At 41.4% G+C, this 15,324-nt stretch overlaps 1 protein-coding gene across 1 annotated transcript in view; it reads right to left on the bottom strand.

Annotated features, from left to right (window-relative positions):
* The window catches only part of zgc:153738 (uncharacterized protein LOC558115 homolog), a 124,010-nt gene that overhangs the window by 83,713 nt on the left and 24,973 nt on the right, over window positions 1-15,324 (bottom strand). The window contains exon 5 of the mRNA XM_061239245.1: window positions 9,714-9,785. Within this exon, the coding sequence (XP_061095229.1) occupies window positions 9,714-9,785 (72 nt within the window). The remainder of the gene's footprint in view (window positions 1-9,713; window positions 9,786-15,324) is intronic.

Raw genomic sequence — 15,324 nt, 5'->3', positions numbered from 1 at the left:
TGGTAAAACAAGTGTGGGAGGACCTCACCTTCTCTGCATTATGGAAATCCGCATATTAGCCTATACATGTCAGGTCCTGTGTTTTTCATTGTCTAAGTGTCAGCATTTCCCTTCGTGCACACTGTAGTCTGTTTCCTGGTTGTTCCTTTCATTCATTCGTATTATCTGTGTCTCGTCTCCGCCTTCCTAGTAATGTAATTCCTTTCCGTCTCCTGTCATTCCACTCCTGTTCCTGGTTACCATGCTTGTTATGTCGCTTATCAAAGAACCAACTATGGGCATGCTATTGAAGTGATGACTAAAAAGCATTTTAGCTAATGAAATGACATTTCCAAAGGTGTATAAATTGTTCAGCTTGCATAAACAACATAGCATTTTTTCACCTGCATAACGAAACTTTAGCATTTTGAATACACACACTGAGTCGGTTGCACTTTTTTATGCCAAAAAAGGTTGATGTTTTACAACAAAAAATGTATTTTGTGATGCCTACATCTAATGCCTACATCTAAATGGAGGACTTCCTTTGAAGGTGTTCCAAGGAATCTCTTGTCTGAGTGAATATTTTTGAGGAAGATGAAAACACAATTGAGGGCATTTTCAGTGACATGACCCCATTTCATATCTAAATACACTCTCAAAATATTTTATTATTTCTTAGTACGCTTATAAATACGGAGCCAGCCTGTTTTTGAATAATAAATAGCATGTGGAATTATGGAATATGTTTGACTAGTATATAAGAAGGCATTATTGTGATTACCTACAGTCAGGTCCATAAATATTGGGACATCGACACAATTCTCCTCTTTTTGGCTCTATACACCACCACAATGGATTTGAAATGAAACGAACAAGATATGCTTTAACTGCAGATTTCCAGCTTTAATTTGAGGGTATTTACATCCAAATCAGGTGAAGGGTGTAGGAATTACAACAGTTTGTATATGTGCCTCCCACTTTTTAAGGGACCAAAAGTAATGGGACAAACTAACAATCATAAATCAAACTTTCACTTTTTAATACTTGGTTGCAAATCCTTTGCAGTCAATTACAGCCTGAAGTCTGGAACGCATAGACATCACCAGACGCTGGGTTTCATCCCTGGTGATGCTCTGCCAGGCCTCTACTTCAACCGTCTTCAGTTCCTGCTTGTTCTTAGGGCATTTTCCCTTCAGTTTTGTCTTCAGCAAGTGAAATGCATGTTAAATCAGATTCAGGTCAGGTGATTGACTTGGCTATTGCATAACATTCCACTTCTTTGCCTTAAAAAACTCTTTGGTTGCTTTCACAGTATGCTTCGGGTCATTGTCCATCTGCACTGTGAAGCGCCGTCCAATGAGTTCTGAAGCATTTGGCTGAATATGAGCAGATAATATTGCCCGAAACAACTTCAGAATTCATCCTGCTGCTTTTGTCAGCAGTCACATCATCAATAAATACAAGGGAACCAGTTCCATTGGCAGCCATACATGCCCACGCCATGACACTACCACCACCATGCTTCACTGATGAGGTGGTATGTTTTGGATCATGAGCAGTTCTCCATACTCTTCTCTTCCCATCATTCTGGTACAAGTTGATCTTTGTCTCATCTGTCCATATGATGTTGTTCCAGAACTGTAACGGCTTTTTTAGATGTTGTTTGGCAAACTCTAATCTGGTCTTCCGGTTTTTGAGGCTCACCAATGGTTTACATCTTGTGGTGAACCCTCTGTATTCACTCTGGTGAAGTCTTCTCTTGATTGTTGACTTTGACACACATACACCTACCTCCTGGAGAGTGTTCTTGATCTGGCCAACTGTGAAGGGGTTTTTCTTCACCAGGGAAAGAATTCTTCTGTCATCCACCACAGTTGTTTTCCGTGGTCTTCCGGGTCTTTTGGTGTTGCTGAGCTCACTGGTGCGTTCTTTCTTTTTAAGAATGTTCCAAACAGTTGATTTGGCTACACCTAATGTTTTTGTTATCTCTCTGATGGGTTTGTTTTAATTGAGCCTAATGATGGCTTGCTTCACTGATAGTGACAGCTCTTTGGATCACATATTGAGAGTTGACAGCAACAGATTCCAAATGCAAATAGCACACTTGAAATGAACTCTAGAGCTTTTATCTGTTCCTTGTAAATGAGATAATGAGGGAATAACACACACCAACCCATGGAACAGCTGAGCAGCCAATTGTCCCACTTTTGGTCCCTTAAAAAGTGGGAGGCACATATACAAACTGTTGTAATTCCTACACCGTTCACCTGATTTGGATGTAAATATCCTCAAATTAAAGCTGAAAGTCTGCAGTTAAAGCATATCTTGTTTGTTTCATTTCAATTTCCATTGTGGTGGTGTATAGAGCCAAAAAGAGGAGAATTGTGTCGGTGTCCCAATATTTATGGACCTGACTATGTTTTATGATCTTGGGTGCGTTCGTAAATTCACTCTGAAAATCTGGTGTTACCATTAATGCTAGTTTTCTGTTGCTGACTTTAATGATGTTGACAGTGGATACTTGTTAACTAACGTTGCCATTTTCATCCTTTAAAATTTGTTCAAATGAATGTTAATTAATCCCATGTATAAACATGATTACTACCCTTTTTGTTACACATAGATGCCTGTTGATTAATACTGGCTAGAGTACCAGTCAAGCCACAACGATTGCAACGACTTCCTCCACCTTTTTTAGATTGGAATGTTCAGACGCTTAGATAAACTGTGTTTTCAGTCAGAGTGCCCAGTGTGTGCTCCCAGAGCACAGTGCTCTGAATTTTCGAACAGGCATGCTCCAGCACCCTTGGAGCGTATTTACGAATACACCCCTTCTCGACCTGTTGCTGTCTGCAAGGAAAGGGACTTTTGGGACAGAGAGGTTGGGGAGGGTGGCAGGCAGGAGGAAGTACAGACATTTTTTTTCAGGATAAAAAGTGTTGTATAGTTTACTAAGCAAAATGCAGCATTTTACACCCCATAATATCATTTAGTTGCCATGTGTCTTTTGGAGTCTCCATATGTCCTTTTTTGGAAAACTGGCAAGACATAGATTAGAAAAAACATTGGTTGTGATTGTCCTGAAATTTGAAAGGGGTCCATTTGTCCAGTGTTGTGACTTGTGAATCTTTTCAGTGAGAAAAAAAAGGGCCACTTTCACTGTGTTTGAGCTTCTGTAACTTTGTTACAGAACTTTCAGTAATATTTGGCCAGGATTATGCCTGTAGTCAAAATGATTAAAGAATAGTAACTATTTGATTTTGGATATGTCATTTTTAAGCTTGTGTCGAGAAAAGGGGCGATACTTAAGGTGTTAAAAGGACCACATTACTCCTGTCACCACGACAGGACAATCGTCCTGCGCTGTATAAAATCAAATGCATTGGGGTCCAGGGGTCGGCAACCTTTACTAGCCATTTTTGGTTAAAAAAAATCTGTCTGGAGCCGCAAAACATATTTGAGCCTTATAATGAAGGTAACACAGCCTATTAAGTCTAAATTAGCCTATCTACATTAATAATAGGTGTAAATGAGCATTCATTAAAATGTTTTACCGCATGTGACTACTACATGTGACTGCAGTGGGGTATTTATGATAATTTGGTTCTTTAACTTTGCGTTTCCATTACAATAATACAATGTTTTGTTTTGCCGTTCAGCAGTATTAACTCAATTATTTTTTCCTGCGGCCCATCAGAGTTTGCATACCTGCATAACAGCCCTGTCTGCTCAAAATAGTTCACATCGCTCGACTCATCGCAGGCAATTGAGTAGGCTATGCTGGAGCTGTCTGTATTCACTGTCTGTGAACAGATTTCTGTGCCTTACTATCTCCTGAGCTGCCACAAACTAGTAGCGTAGTGGAGTTTGGACATTTTTTCAAATTCTAAAAAGTAGCTAGATTTGCTCTTCTCTGCCTTCCGCCACAGTTCTGAAATTGCTCTCTCTCATCCCCAGCCGGATACTTTTTGGCAAATGCAGTGTGCTTGTTCTTCAATATAAGTTTTTTAGTTTTTTGCCAATTTCTCGCCACAGATCAAGCACACTGGTAATCCAGTAGCGCTGCTGGTAAAAGCAAATAAATCTGTCCACACACTATTAAATTCTCCATTTTCCTCTGCAACTTTTCTTGGGGGAGGGATTTGGAATCCATATCTCAGGGGACTCAAGACTCAAGTCTGTACATCCATGCTAACAACTGCTATTCAGGTTCGGCAAAAGGAAAACGCGCCGGGTGGTAGACGTAGGCTATGATGCGCATTTCAGTTGACTAAATATATATATTGGTGTACAGGCTACACATTCTGGACTAGTCGATTATGGTATCTGTACAAAGTCCCATTTTTATATTTACCATTATCCGTGCTTCGGCGCCATTGGAGAATATAGATTTAGTTGTCACAGAACCATTTCTGTGTGGATTTTGAGGTACGCTTCCAGTCATTTTCAGCTTTGTGCTAGAGGCAACGTGATTGTCAGCCAAAATTGCCTGATGACAATAAAACATTTACTGTGACAGTTTTATAAAAAACAAAATTTACAGTTTGGATCCTAGGGAATCACATATACCACACGAAATATAGGGATAGAATAATAAAATACATAAATAAAAACATAAAAAGGACATAAGACAGGGAATAGTTATCTGATTGTCCTAATTTATTCCAAAAGGCAGGAACATTCGGCCTCTTTTAGTATCATATCCATCACTAATTTCTTGAAGGACTCGACCGGGGTAAGGCAATCTAACCTCAATATATCCTGACATTTATTCCACAGATAAGGTGAAAATGCGCTAAAAGCGGTATTGCCGCTTAATCAAGATTGGATTAAGTTAGAGGCACCCTTAATCCAATCTTGAGATATGATACGATGACTTGCGGTTTTGATGGACAGAAGCCTGGTCAGGTAAAGAGGAAGTTTACCTAGCAAGGCTTTTTAAATAAATAGAATGCTATTTCCTTCTATGATGAAGAGAATACCATCCTGAACTATATAAAGCACAGTGATGTGTTTGGAAACCATCTCCTGTAATGAAGCTCAATGCGCTATGATAAATTGCGTCCAAGGGCCTTAGAGTACTGTTAGAGGCATGCCTGTACAGGACATCTCCGTAGTCAAATAAGGATAAGATTGTCACCTGCACAATCCTCTTCCTGTTGTCCAATGAAAAACAGGATCTATTTATGTAAAGACGATTTTGGTCTAACACGATTTTGGTCTTAATTTTTTTGGACAAGTTGGCCACATGAGTTTTAAAAGAGAAATCATGATCCAGCCAGATACCTAAATATTTGTAGCGTTGAACTTGCTCAATTTGAGCACCAGTCAATGAGGATATGGCAATATTTGTCATAGTTGTATTCCATGAAGAAAAGATCATGTACTTCATTTTTATTCAAAACAGGTTTAAGACCAGTTAGAGCATGCTGTATAACATTAAAAGATGACATTGACTTCTATTTGAAAGGTAATCCTGGAACCATGAACAAGCGAAGCTATCAAGTCATTACATTACATGACATTATTGCCATTTGGCAGACGCTCTTATCCAGAGCGACGTACAACAAAGTTCGCTGAAAGACCCTAGAGGGAAGTACAATTTCAACTGCTACCTGTACAACAAAAATAAAGACGAGGGCCAATTTCTTTTTTTTTTTTGAACAAAGAAACAAACAAACGCAAAAGTGACCAAAGTTAAGTATCCAAACACTTACCTAGCCAACTGAAAATACCGATACACAAAGCAAGTCACAGAGACAACAATTAAGGTTCACAGGGAGGTAGAGAGGGATGGGGAGAGGTGCTGCTTGAAGAGGTGTGTCTTCAGCTTGCGCTTGAAGGTGGGGAGAGATTCTACAGTTCTGACCTCAACGGGGAGTGTGTTCCACCACCGTGGAGCCAGAACAGACAGTAGTCGTGAGCGTGAGGTGGAGGTTTGGAGAGGGGGAGGTGCCAAGCGGCCTGTGGAGGCTGAACGAAGAGGTCTGGCAGGGGTGTAGGGTCTGATGATTTTTTGTAGATAAGCTGGGGAAGACCCTTTAAGTGCTTGGAAGGCTAGCACCAATGTTTTGAATTTGATGCGAGCCATGACAGGCAGCCAGTGGAGGGAAGTAAGCAGGGGGGTGACGTGTGAGTATTTGGGAAGGTTGAAGACCAGACAAGCTGCTGCATTCTGGATGAGTTGGAGGGGTCTGATGGCGGACGCTGGGAGGCCAGCCAAGAGGGAATTGCAGTAGTCCAGGCGGGACAGAACCATCGCTTGGACCAGGAGCTGGGTCGAGTAGGGGGTGAGAAAGGGGCGGATTCTCCGTATGTTGTATAGGAAGAACCTGCAAGAATGAGGACAGAGGAGAGGGAGGCTGCTCGTGCGGCATGGAGTGACTCACTGACGGAGAGGAGCGCAGTCTCTGTCGAGTGGCCCGATCTGAAGCCAGACTGATGGGGGTCTAGCAGGTTGTTGTTAGAAAAGAAAGAAGAAAGTTGAGTAGAAGCGGCTCGTTCTATAGTTTTAGAAAGGAAAGGAAGAAGAGATACCGGGCGGTAGTTCTGGATGATGGAGGGATCCAGAGTAGGCTTTTTTAGCAGCGGAGTGATGTGGGCCCTCTTGGAGGATGCCGGAAAACAGCCGGAAGACAGGGAGGAGTTGACAAGGGAGGTGACAAATGGGAGAATGTCAGGTGTGATAGTTTGGAGAAGAGAAGAGGGGATAGGGTCAAGGGCACAGGTTGTAGGGCGGTGGCAGAGCAGGAGTTGAGAAACATCAGAGTCTGTAAGGGGGGAGAAAGTGGAAAAGGAAGGGATGGGCCTAGAGGGGGGGAAGGGCACAGTGAGGGGGGCCGTGGTTGTAAAGGATCTGCGGATGACTGTGAACTTCTCATCAAAGAAATCAGCAAAGTCATCAGTAGCGAAGGAGGACTGAGGAGGAGGTGGTGCGTTGAGGAGAGAGGAGAGAATAGAGAAACGTTTCCGGGGGTTAGAACCGGAGTTCTGAATTTGTGTTTGATAGTATTTTGCTTTGGCGGCAGTGACAGCGGAAGAGAATGCCGCCAGGAGAGACTGGTAAGTGGTGAGGTCTGAAGCGTGTCTGGATTTCCCCCACTTCCTCTCTGCTGCGCGGAGGCTGGCCTTGGAGGTACGGAGGGTGTCAGATATCCAAGGACTGGGAGGGGATGTGCGAGGTGGCTTTGGGACAGGGGGACAGAGAGAGTCAAAGGCAGAGGAGAGAGATGAAAGGAGGGTGGCAGATGCAGAGTTAGTGGGGAGTTTGAAGAAGGATTCGAGAGGGGGGAGTGAGGCGGTGACGGTGCTGGCAAAGGAAGAGGGTGAGAGGGAGTGGAGGTTACGGCGGGCTGAGGAAGTGTGGGTGGGAGGAGGGGGAGGAGAATGGGGAGGAAGAGGGAGGGAGAATGAGATGAAGTGGTGATAAGATGTATGCAGAGGGGTAACCGTGAAATCGGAGCATGAGCAGTTCCTCAAAAAGACAAGGTCTAGGACATTGCCCGCCTTGTGGGTTGGAGGAGAGTGTTGCAGGGAGAGGCCGAAGGAGTGGATTAGCGGTAGGAAGGCAGCAGCCTGGGAGGCTTCTAGGTGGATGTTGAAGTCTCCAAGGTGAATCAGTGGGGTGCCATCCTCAGGGAAGGAGCTGAGAAGGGTGTCTAGCTCATCAAGGAAGTTTCCCAGGGGCCCTGGAGGACGGTAGATAACTGCAATGAAAAGGTTAGTAGGGTAGGATACTGCAACAGAATGGAATTCAAAAGTGGATATGGACAGGTCAGAGAGGGGGAGAACAGAGAATTTCCATGAGGGGGAAATTAAAAGACCAGTACCACCGCCACGGCCGGAAGGCCGCGGAGTGTGCGAGAAGGAGAAGGAGGATGAGAGGGCAGGGGGAGTGGCGGTGTTGTCAGGTGTGATCCAGGTCTCCGTGAGGGCAAGGAATTGTAGGGACTGGAGGGAGGCATACGCAGGGATGAAGTCAGCCTTCCGAGTGGCAGACTGGCAGTTCCATAGTCAGCAGGGGGTAGCTGAGGTTCAAGGGGTTCCGACGCCATGGAGGCCCACGTCGCAGGGGGAGTCTTCGAGGGAGAGAGCAGACTGGGATGGGGTGAAACATAACATCACAAACTGGGACGGAGTGACGCTAGCGTCGCTCTGACACGCCTATTTAAATCGCCTGCAATATCAAATCAATGTCCGATGGAGGACAACTTTTTTATTAAGATTGTATGGTCTATTGTATCAAAAGCTTTTGCTATATTGATAAAAAGGGCTGCACATTTTTGATTATTATCCAACGCTGTTACTATATCATTTATAACCAATGAAGCTGCTGTAATGGTGCTATGACCAGGCCTGACGCCAGATTGCTGTGGATTTAAAATAATGTTGAAAGTAAAAAGCTGCATAGTTGTTGCTTAAGAAGTGATTAGCCAGGCAAGACAATTTAAAATGTTGGTTGTTGGTCACAGATCTATCAGTAATTGGTCCGGAATCAGTGTGGATAGAGTGTGGTATTGATGATGTAGGACTTGGAATTCAGGGATTTGACAATTTTCAAAAATTTTGCTCTATTACCCTGACTCTTCGCCAACAACGAGATTAAATATTCAGATTTTGCCTTTTTTAATCAGTGAGCAGCCAGTCAGATTGCGTCTGGGTTTCCCTTGCTTTCACCCTTGCTTCATCCCTGATGCGTAGTTCAAGTACTCGAAAACCAGGGATTGCTTCTATTTTTTACCCTGAGTCTCTTAACTGGAGCATGCTAATCCACAGCACAATTAAATACAGTAGTAAAGCTATGTCTCGGTCTGGAATACAACCAGCAAAGCTTAAATCACTCCAAAATATATTATGCGGGAAGCCCCGTTCACAATTCTTTTTTTAATTTCTTTTCGTAATAAAACATGGTGGTGTTTTTGAAGCTTTCATGTCTCAAATACACGATACTGGGCAGTGATCACTAAAATACGAAGGAAAGATGCCAGTCAGAGCATACTTGAGTGGTCTATTTGTAAAAATGAGATCAATCAAAGTCGACCGAGTTAAATCTTTAAAATTTAAAATTTGGTCGCGTAGGCTCTGATATAAGCTGCATCAAAAATAGGCCATCGCAGACCTCTTTAAAATTGTTTGAGTACAGTGATAGCCAATCTGATCGCCCGCGATAACTAATTCAGTGTGGGCATGAGCGCACAGGATATTGGACAAATTGATTATAGAGGAGGAAGGAGCAGTCAGTGGGCGATACACACCTGCTGCAATACTTGTACAACCCATGTCTATTTTAATAACTAGACACTCAAACCATTCAGGAATAGAGAAGGATAATAAAACATTTACAGCGAGTGTGGATTTAACAAACATCACTACCCCTCCTCTCTTTTTCCTGTCACATCTAAAAACCACAATAACCATCCATTGTTATTTCATTGTCCGACACATATTTAACCAAGATTCAGTTGCAAGAAATACATCAGGATTGCTCCATAGCACCAAAGCCTGAATCAAATCGATTTTTCCTTCGGGACTGGAGGGAGGAAAGTAAATCTACCCCGTCCAGCGGCCTACCCCAGGGAGCTCGGCCTCGGTGCCGAGCAGCAAGGCAGCATCGGCTCCTCGGGACTCCAGAAGTGATTCTAAAAACATCTCATCTTCCTTGATTGAGTGCAGAACAGAAATCCTCCCCTCCAGGATGTCATACAAAATACAAAAATAGTATACACACTCACCATGCCCAGAAAAATCATCTCTTCTTCTCTCTCCTTCTTTGTTTTCTTCCTCTGTTGGTAGCCTTTCCATACCTAGTGGCAATGGAAACATCTTTCTTTTAACTTAGCATTGCAAACATGTTGGAAACAACTGCAATTGTTCAAGTACACATGCCATTTTGAAACTTGTATGAGCTGATAAAGCCGGAAAGCAGTTACATAAGATAGTACAGTTGCTTGTGTACAACACAGCAGTGCGCCATGCAAACAGTTGATGCTGAAAACCAAGGGTGTATCCATTATAGACATTGGGACCTCCAAATAATTCTACCCCTTTGCGCAGATTTCCAATTTGGCAACCCTCTCCCATTTTCACAGTGTCCTACTTTAAAGTGGCATTCAATGATTTTCGATTCAGCTGCCACCTATGGTGACTGGTGGTCATAACAGGTCTATTCTTGACTTTAATTCCCATAGTTTCCCACAACATACAGGCATCTTACACATTTTCCTACTTTTGATTGTTGGGATGGTTTCCGCTTCCAGTTTTCAGTGTACTACTTGTACTTTCATCGATTGTTGTAAAGTTACTGCAAACAAAGACAACTGTTCTCAAATTCCTCCTCCTCTTGTGTTTATGTTGCTCAGAATCTCTGCACTTGCAAAAGCAGTGCAACAGTCATTTCTTCCATACTGTAGGTTTCCATGGTTTCCATGCACACATTTGCATACAGGGCGGGAGTGAAGCGCCCACCACCAACTTACTAATGTTATACATAGAAATGAAATTAAGGAATGCAAAAGGTCGATTTTTAAGACTTTATAACTCCAGACTGAAAAATGGCTTGAATGAAACAAGACACTTATACTGCAATATTTACTACAAATCAACTGTCTTGATGAAACTCACTTCTGCATAATTTCCAAGCGGGAATAACTATCTTTTCATCAGCATATGGTTTTAAAATATCTACGGGTCCAAACCCTATCCAACGCCACTCTAATGTAATTCTCAACAAGCTGATGTTTTCAACATAACGATAAGCTTCACATTCAGGTTACAGGCAGCTCTACTAACTTCATGTTGAAAACGGGCAGAGCTAAGGTTGAGACTGCTGCTGTGATCGGCTGGAGTTTGTGTGTCGGTGACAAGAAGACTGCTGAGTTGTATTGATGAACTGAGAGACGATATTTCCCGGGGCTAACTCAGAGAAATGTCAAAAGAATGTTTTCTGGAGGAATTATCATTGTTGTCCGTTTCACCGTTGTATACTTATACAAAAGTACTTGTACACAGAAATGCTATTCCCTAAATTTTGTATAGGGTCTCTAGAACACGATGAGCCCAAGCATGACCACCTTTCACCAGGATTGATAATGTAGTTACTGAGAAAATGCGTTACCCCCATCCGTCTTCAAGAACATTCAGTATAACTTCAGCTCCTCAAAGAACCAGCTACAGTGACGACTGAAAGGCATTTTAGTCAGGTGTCCCTACTTATTCTCAAAAGTGACTTAAATGTCCTGATTTGCATGCTTATTTTAAATGTGTAATAGCTGTGTGATGGTCGTTTAAATCACAATAGAGTGAATTCAGTGTTTTAGAATAGCTAACGTATACAACCTACTACAACTAACAAACGGATCAATCAGAATTTTGTCCACCTCGCTATGTCGTCGTTCTAAGCAACAACGACCACAATTTTTAGCTGAGTGTGAAGGAAACATTGGAAGTTGCAGCAATGAATGACAGAAACATTGGAGGTTGCAGCAATTGTGACAGAATGTCACAAAAGTGAGCGTGTTTGTTTAATGATCTTCAGACGAAAAAGCACAAAGACACTGAACTAAGTAAGTCTACTAGTCCGATTATTTTGTGCAACAAAAGATAACATTGTGAAGGACTGTATGCTGACTGCATGGACACAGTTTCAGGTCCACTGTAGGTGTACTTTAAAACTGATCAAGAGACTTTATGAACCTAGGTTTTCATCTTCCTGAACAAAATATGTACTATGTATTTTAAATGGATTGCAGTTGGATACGTTTCGATATTATGTCCCATATTCAGCCTCTGGGAATGTGGTCACTCTATGTATAGATTAGTAAGCAAAATCCATTATTTTAGGCATTAGTCTCCATGTGTCCCTTTGGAGTCTCCAAATGTTCTTTTGGGAAAACTGCCTAGACCTACAGTACTGTGCAAAATTTTTAGGCAGGTGTAAAAAAACAAAAATGCTGTAAAGTAAGAATGCTTTCAAAATTAGAAATGTTAATAGTTTATTTTTATCAATTAACAAAATGCAAAGTGAGTGAATAGAAGAAAAATCACAAAAGGAAGTGATTTATTTGGGACAAAATATTTTGCAGAGCAGAAGGAAAATCACACAGGACCGCACAGTAGCTATAAGAAACAGCTATGAATCCACAAAAGTAAAGGACCTTTCTTCATTTTTGGGACTTTGTAATTACAACAGAGCTTGGGTAGAATATTTACTGTAATCGCGCAGCCACTGAATGATTTGTTCAAAGGGTAATGACAATCAAATGGGTGTGTCAGGGAACTACTAATTCCTCATTCACCATTTGGCCATGGGAAACTTCAACTTATCTGCCTCACAGTGGTCGGCAGATAAGCAAAGGGGGTAGCCTGTCTCAATGGGGGTGACCTAGCAAATGTCACGCTGGCACCTCTCATACTATTAAGATTCCAGATCTTAAAAATGGTTAATTCACCTACAACCGTTATTTTAGGGATTCTAGATCGGCCCATACCAGAATCATAACTTGGTGTAATGGCAGATCTTCACTGGCTGATCTAGTCTGTCCATATAGTGGTCACAAACATTTAATTAATAGCCATAGCTGTCACTTCCAAAAGTAGTCCTCAATATTCAATGTCACCATAATGCTCACTAGGAGGGGGTTAATTTCCCTAAAACCATAAAAGGGGATGCGGCAACATATAAAGAAAGATATCCTAGATACCACCACCCCCCCCCCCCCCCCCCAAATTAATCAATATGCATGGGCCAGGGGAAGCGGGGACGGCCCACTTCTTCTAGATAAATAGGGTCTTTCTTTAGTTGCTTAGTTGAGTTGGAAGTTGGCAAGTCCTGCACCTTGATCTGGCATTCTACATTTCATCCCTGGTAATTTTGGACTATTTGGCTGTTTTGGAGTTTTTGAGCATTAACTTAGGCATTCTTGAGACTGTTACTTGTCTATGCCTGTAAACTTGATTGTTATAAGGTAGGTGAACCCGCCTTTAGATTTGATGTGGTTCTGTGTTACTTAATAAATGTCTTCATTTTAATCTGCTTGTGAGTTGTACATATTAATAAAGGTTAATCCAACAGGTTGTTCTGCCTATAAAATAATTTGCTGATTTAATTGATCATTGATAGCTTTGATAATAATTAATAAATTAAATCAAATAAATGTATTTTACATCTTGGATAAGGGAAGGGTTTTAACAGTTGATGCACTTGTGTTTGGTATTCAGGGTGCCAAACATTAAACAAGGGTGCTGACTGTTAAAATTGCTGGATTAGGGAATTAACCATATTTTACCTTAACTTCACTTCTCGACAAGCGGGTCCTGTTTAACGATGAACAAAGGCAAGCATTCAACTCATTTAAAAAAAGCATTATCCAAAGCTCCTGCATTAGGCATTCCTGATACGGATAATCATTTACATTTTATGTCAATGAAAAAGATGGACACATGACCTCTATTTTAACACAGCAACATGGTGATCAGCAGAGACAAGTGGGCTATTCTGGTAATCTAGAGAACATATCTTTGGGTTTTGGCCCATGTTTGAAAGCCGTTTTCTAGGCAATTCCTAGTGTTAAATCAACAAATGTAATTACTATGGAAACAGCATGGGTACATGACAGTGAAAGGGACACCTGTCAAAAATGGTAAATTGGTAGAAGAGTTTATGTGTAATGGCTGATCTTCACTTTAGTTGCCGAGTGAAGTGTCATAATGTTGTAATATTTACAGTTGGTCCATAATGACGTACCCAGAGATGCTACAGCTGCTGCCAATCATTTTTAACATTGAAAACAATAAAACTAATGGTTTCATTTATATACAGTATTTTACAATATCATTGTTTTAGCAACAACAGTTCCTTATTTCATAACATGTGCAGTGACAAAACAAGCATGGGAGGACTTCAACTTTAATGCATTCTAGAACTTCAGACGACATGAATCAGGCTAAAGTGGGTATTCTTTTCACAGGGTGACTTTTTCCTGCTTCTGTCTCTGAACTGTAGATGGAAGACATAGGGGAACCAAACCACAATTCCTTTTAGATTCCAGGGCCAAAGCTGCTAATTTCTAACACCCAACTTAACAACTCAACGGTTTCTGCAGCAAAAGCGAAGAGTGCTTAGGCATTTGCTTCCTTTATTGCAACAAAGAAAATTACACGCACTCCCTTGTATGACCGGCATTTCTCTGCGACCATGCTTTCTTTCACCACTTACTTGCCCAGTGGCCTGAAATACACACACTGACCAATCAGACCAACCAAAACAAAAACAATCCCCACAATTCTCACTCTTAAAACTGAATACCCTCATCTAGCAACAATGGCAATGATCCAGAGAACCAAATCTATAATAGACTTTAATTCCAAAAACATTTCAATGATCGGAGAATGTCGGTTTAATCCGAATTGTACTTTTTAAAAAAATCTGGGAATTTTCCGGAGAAAATCTGTTAAAACAGACAATGATAAGCCTTACTTATATTTTACTATGCTGCCAATTGAAAATAGCCATGGCATAGTCATTGGCACAATTCTGATCCTCATGTTGACAAACGGCAATAACAAACTCCAAAGGCAATCAAAAGCCTAGAATCAAGACTCGATACTGAAAGCTTCCTTATACTTGCACGAAGAAAGCCAATTGAATACACCAGAGTAATCAGAAACAGCCAAGAAGTCCTCTCCAATTACTTTCGGTCCCCCCAAAAAAATCGAGGGACTATGCGATTAAATACCCTGACATTAAAGGTGACAGCGTGAACTCGTATTCATGGTTTCATTTAAAATCCAGTGTGCTGGAGTAACAAGCCAAAATAACAGAAATGGTTTATAAAAGCAAGATGTAGGCTACTGTGCGCCGTCATGAAGTTATTAATTATCTTACCACTTCCTTAATTATAATGTCCTTGGTGTAACATGATTGTACATATAATGTTAGCTTAGGATAAAGCGTAAGACAATATGAAACATATAAGGTCAGCTTGTGAGAATTTTTCATTTGGCATGTTTTCCCGGCAAACAAACATGAGCATCATCTTAATCAGCAGGTCAAACTGTTTTCATTGTATTCCTAAGCTTTAGAAAGGTAAGCAAGTACCAATCTTACCTGATGAAACCAGCCCCAGTGAAGTGAATTCCTTACGCTTTGCTAAAACATCAACACATTTTAAAAATACCAAACGAGTGATAATGTAGGGGAAAATTCACAGAACGAAAGATCTCCCTCCTAAAAGCATAACCAATCACAAGTCAAAATCAGACTCCGCCTTAGTGAGCAGGCTGGTTCCTCCAAAACTCTCGACGATGTGTGCTAAAAGTTTATCAATATATCTGTATTAAAGTATG

Source organism: Conger conger, chromosome 4 (assembly GCF_963514075.1).
Source record: "Conger conger chromosome 4, fConCon1.1, whole genome shotgun sequence".
Classification (NCBI taxonomy): Eukaryota; Metazoa; Chordata; class Actinopteri; order Anguilliformes; family Congridae; genus Conger; species Conger conger.
The sequence above is the reverse complement of the archived record's forward strand: the minus strand, read 5'-3'. Positions and strand labels throughout refer to the sequence as shown.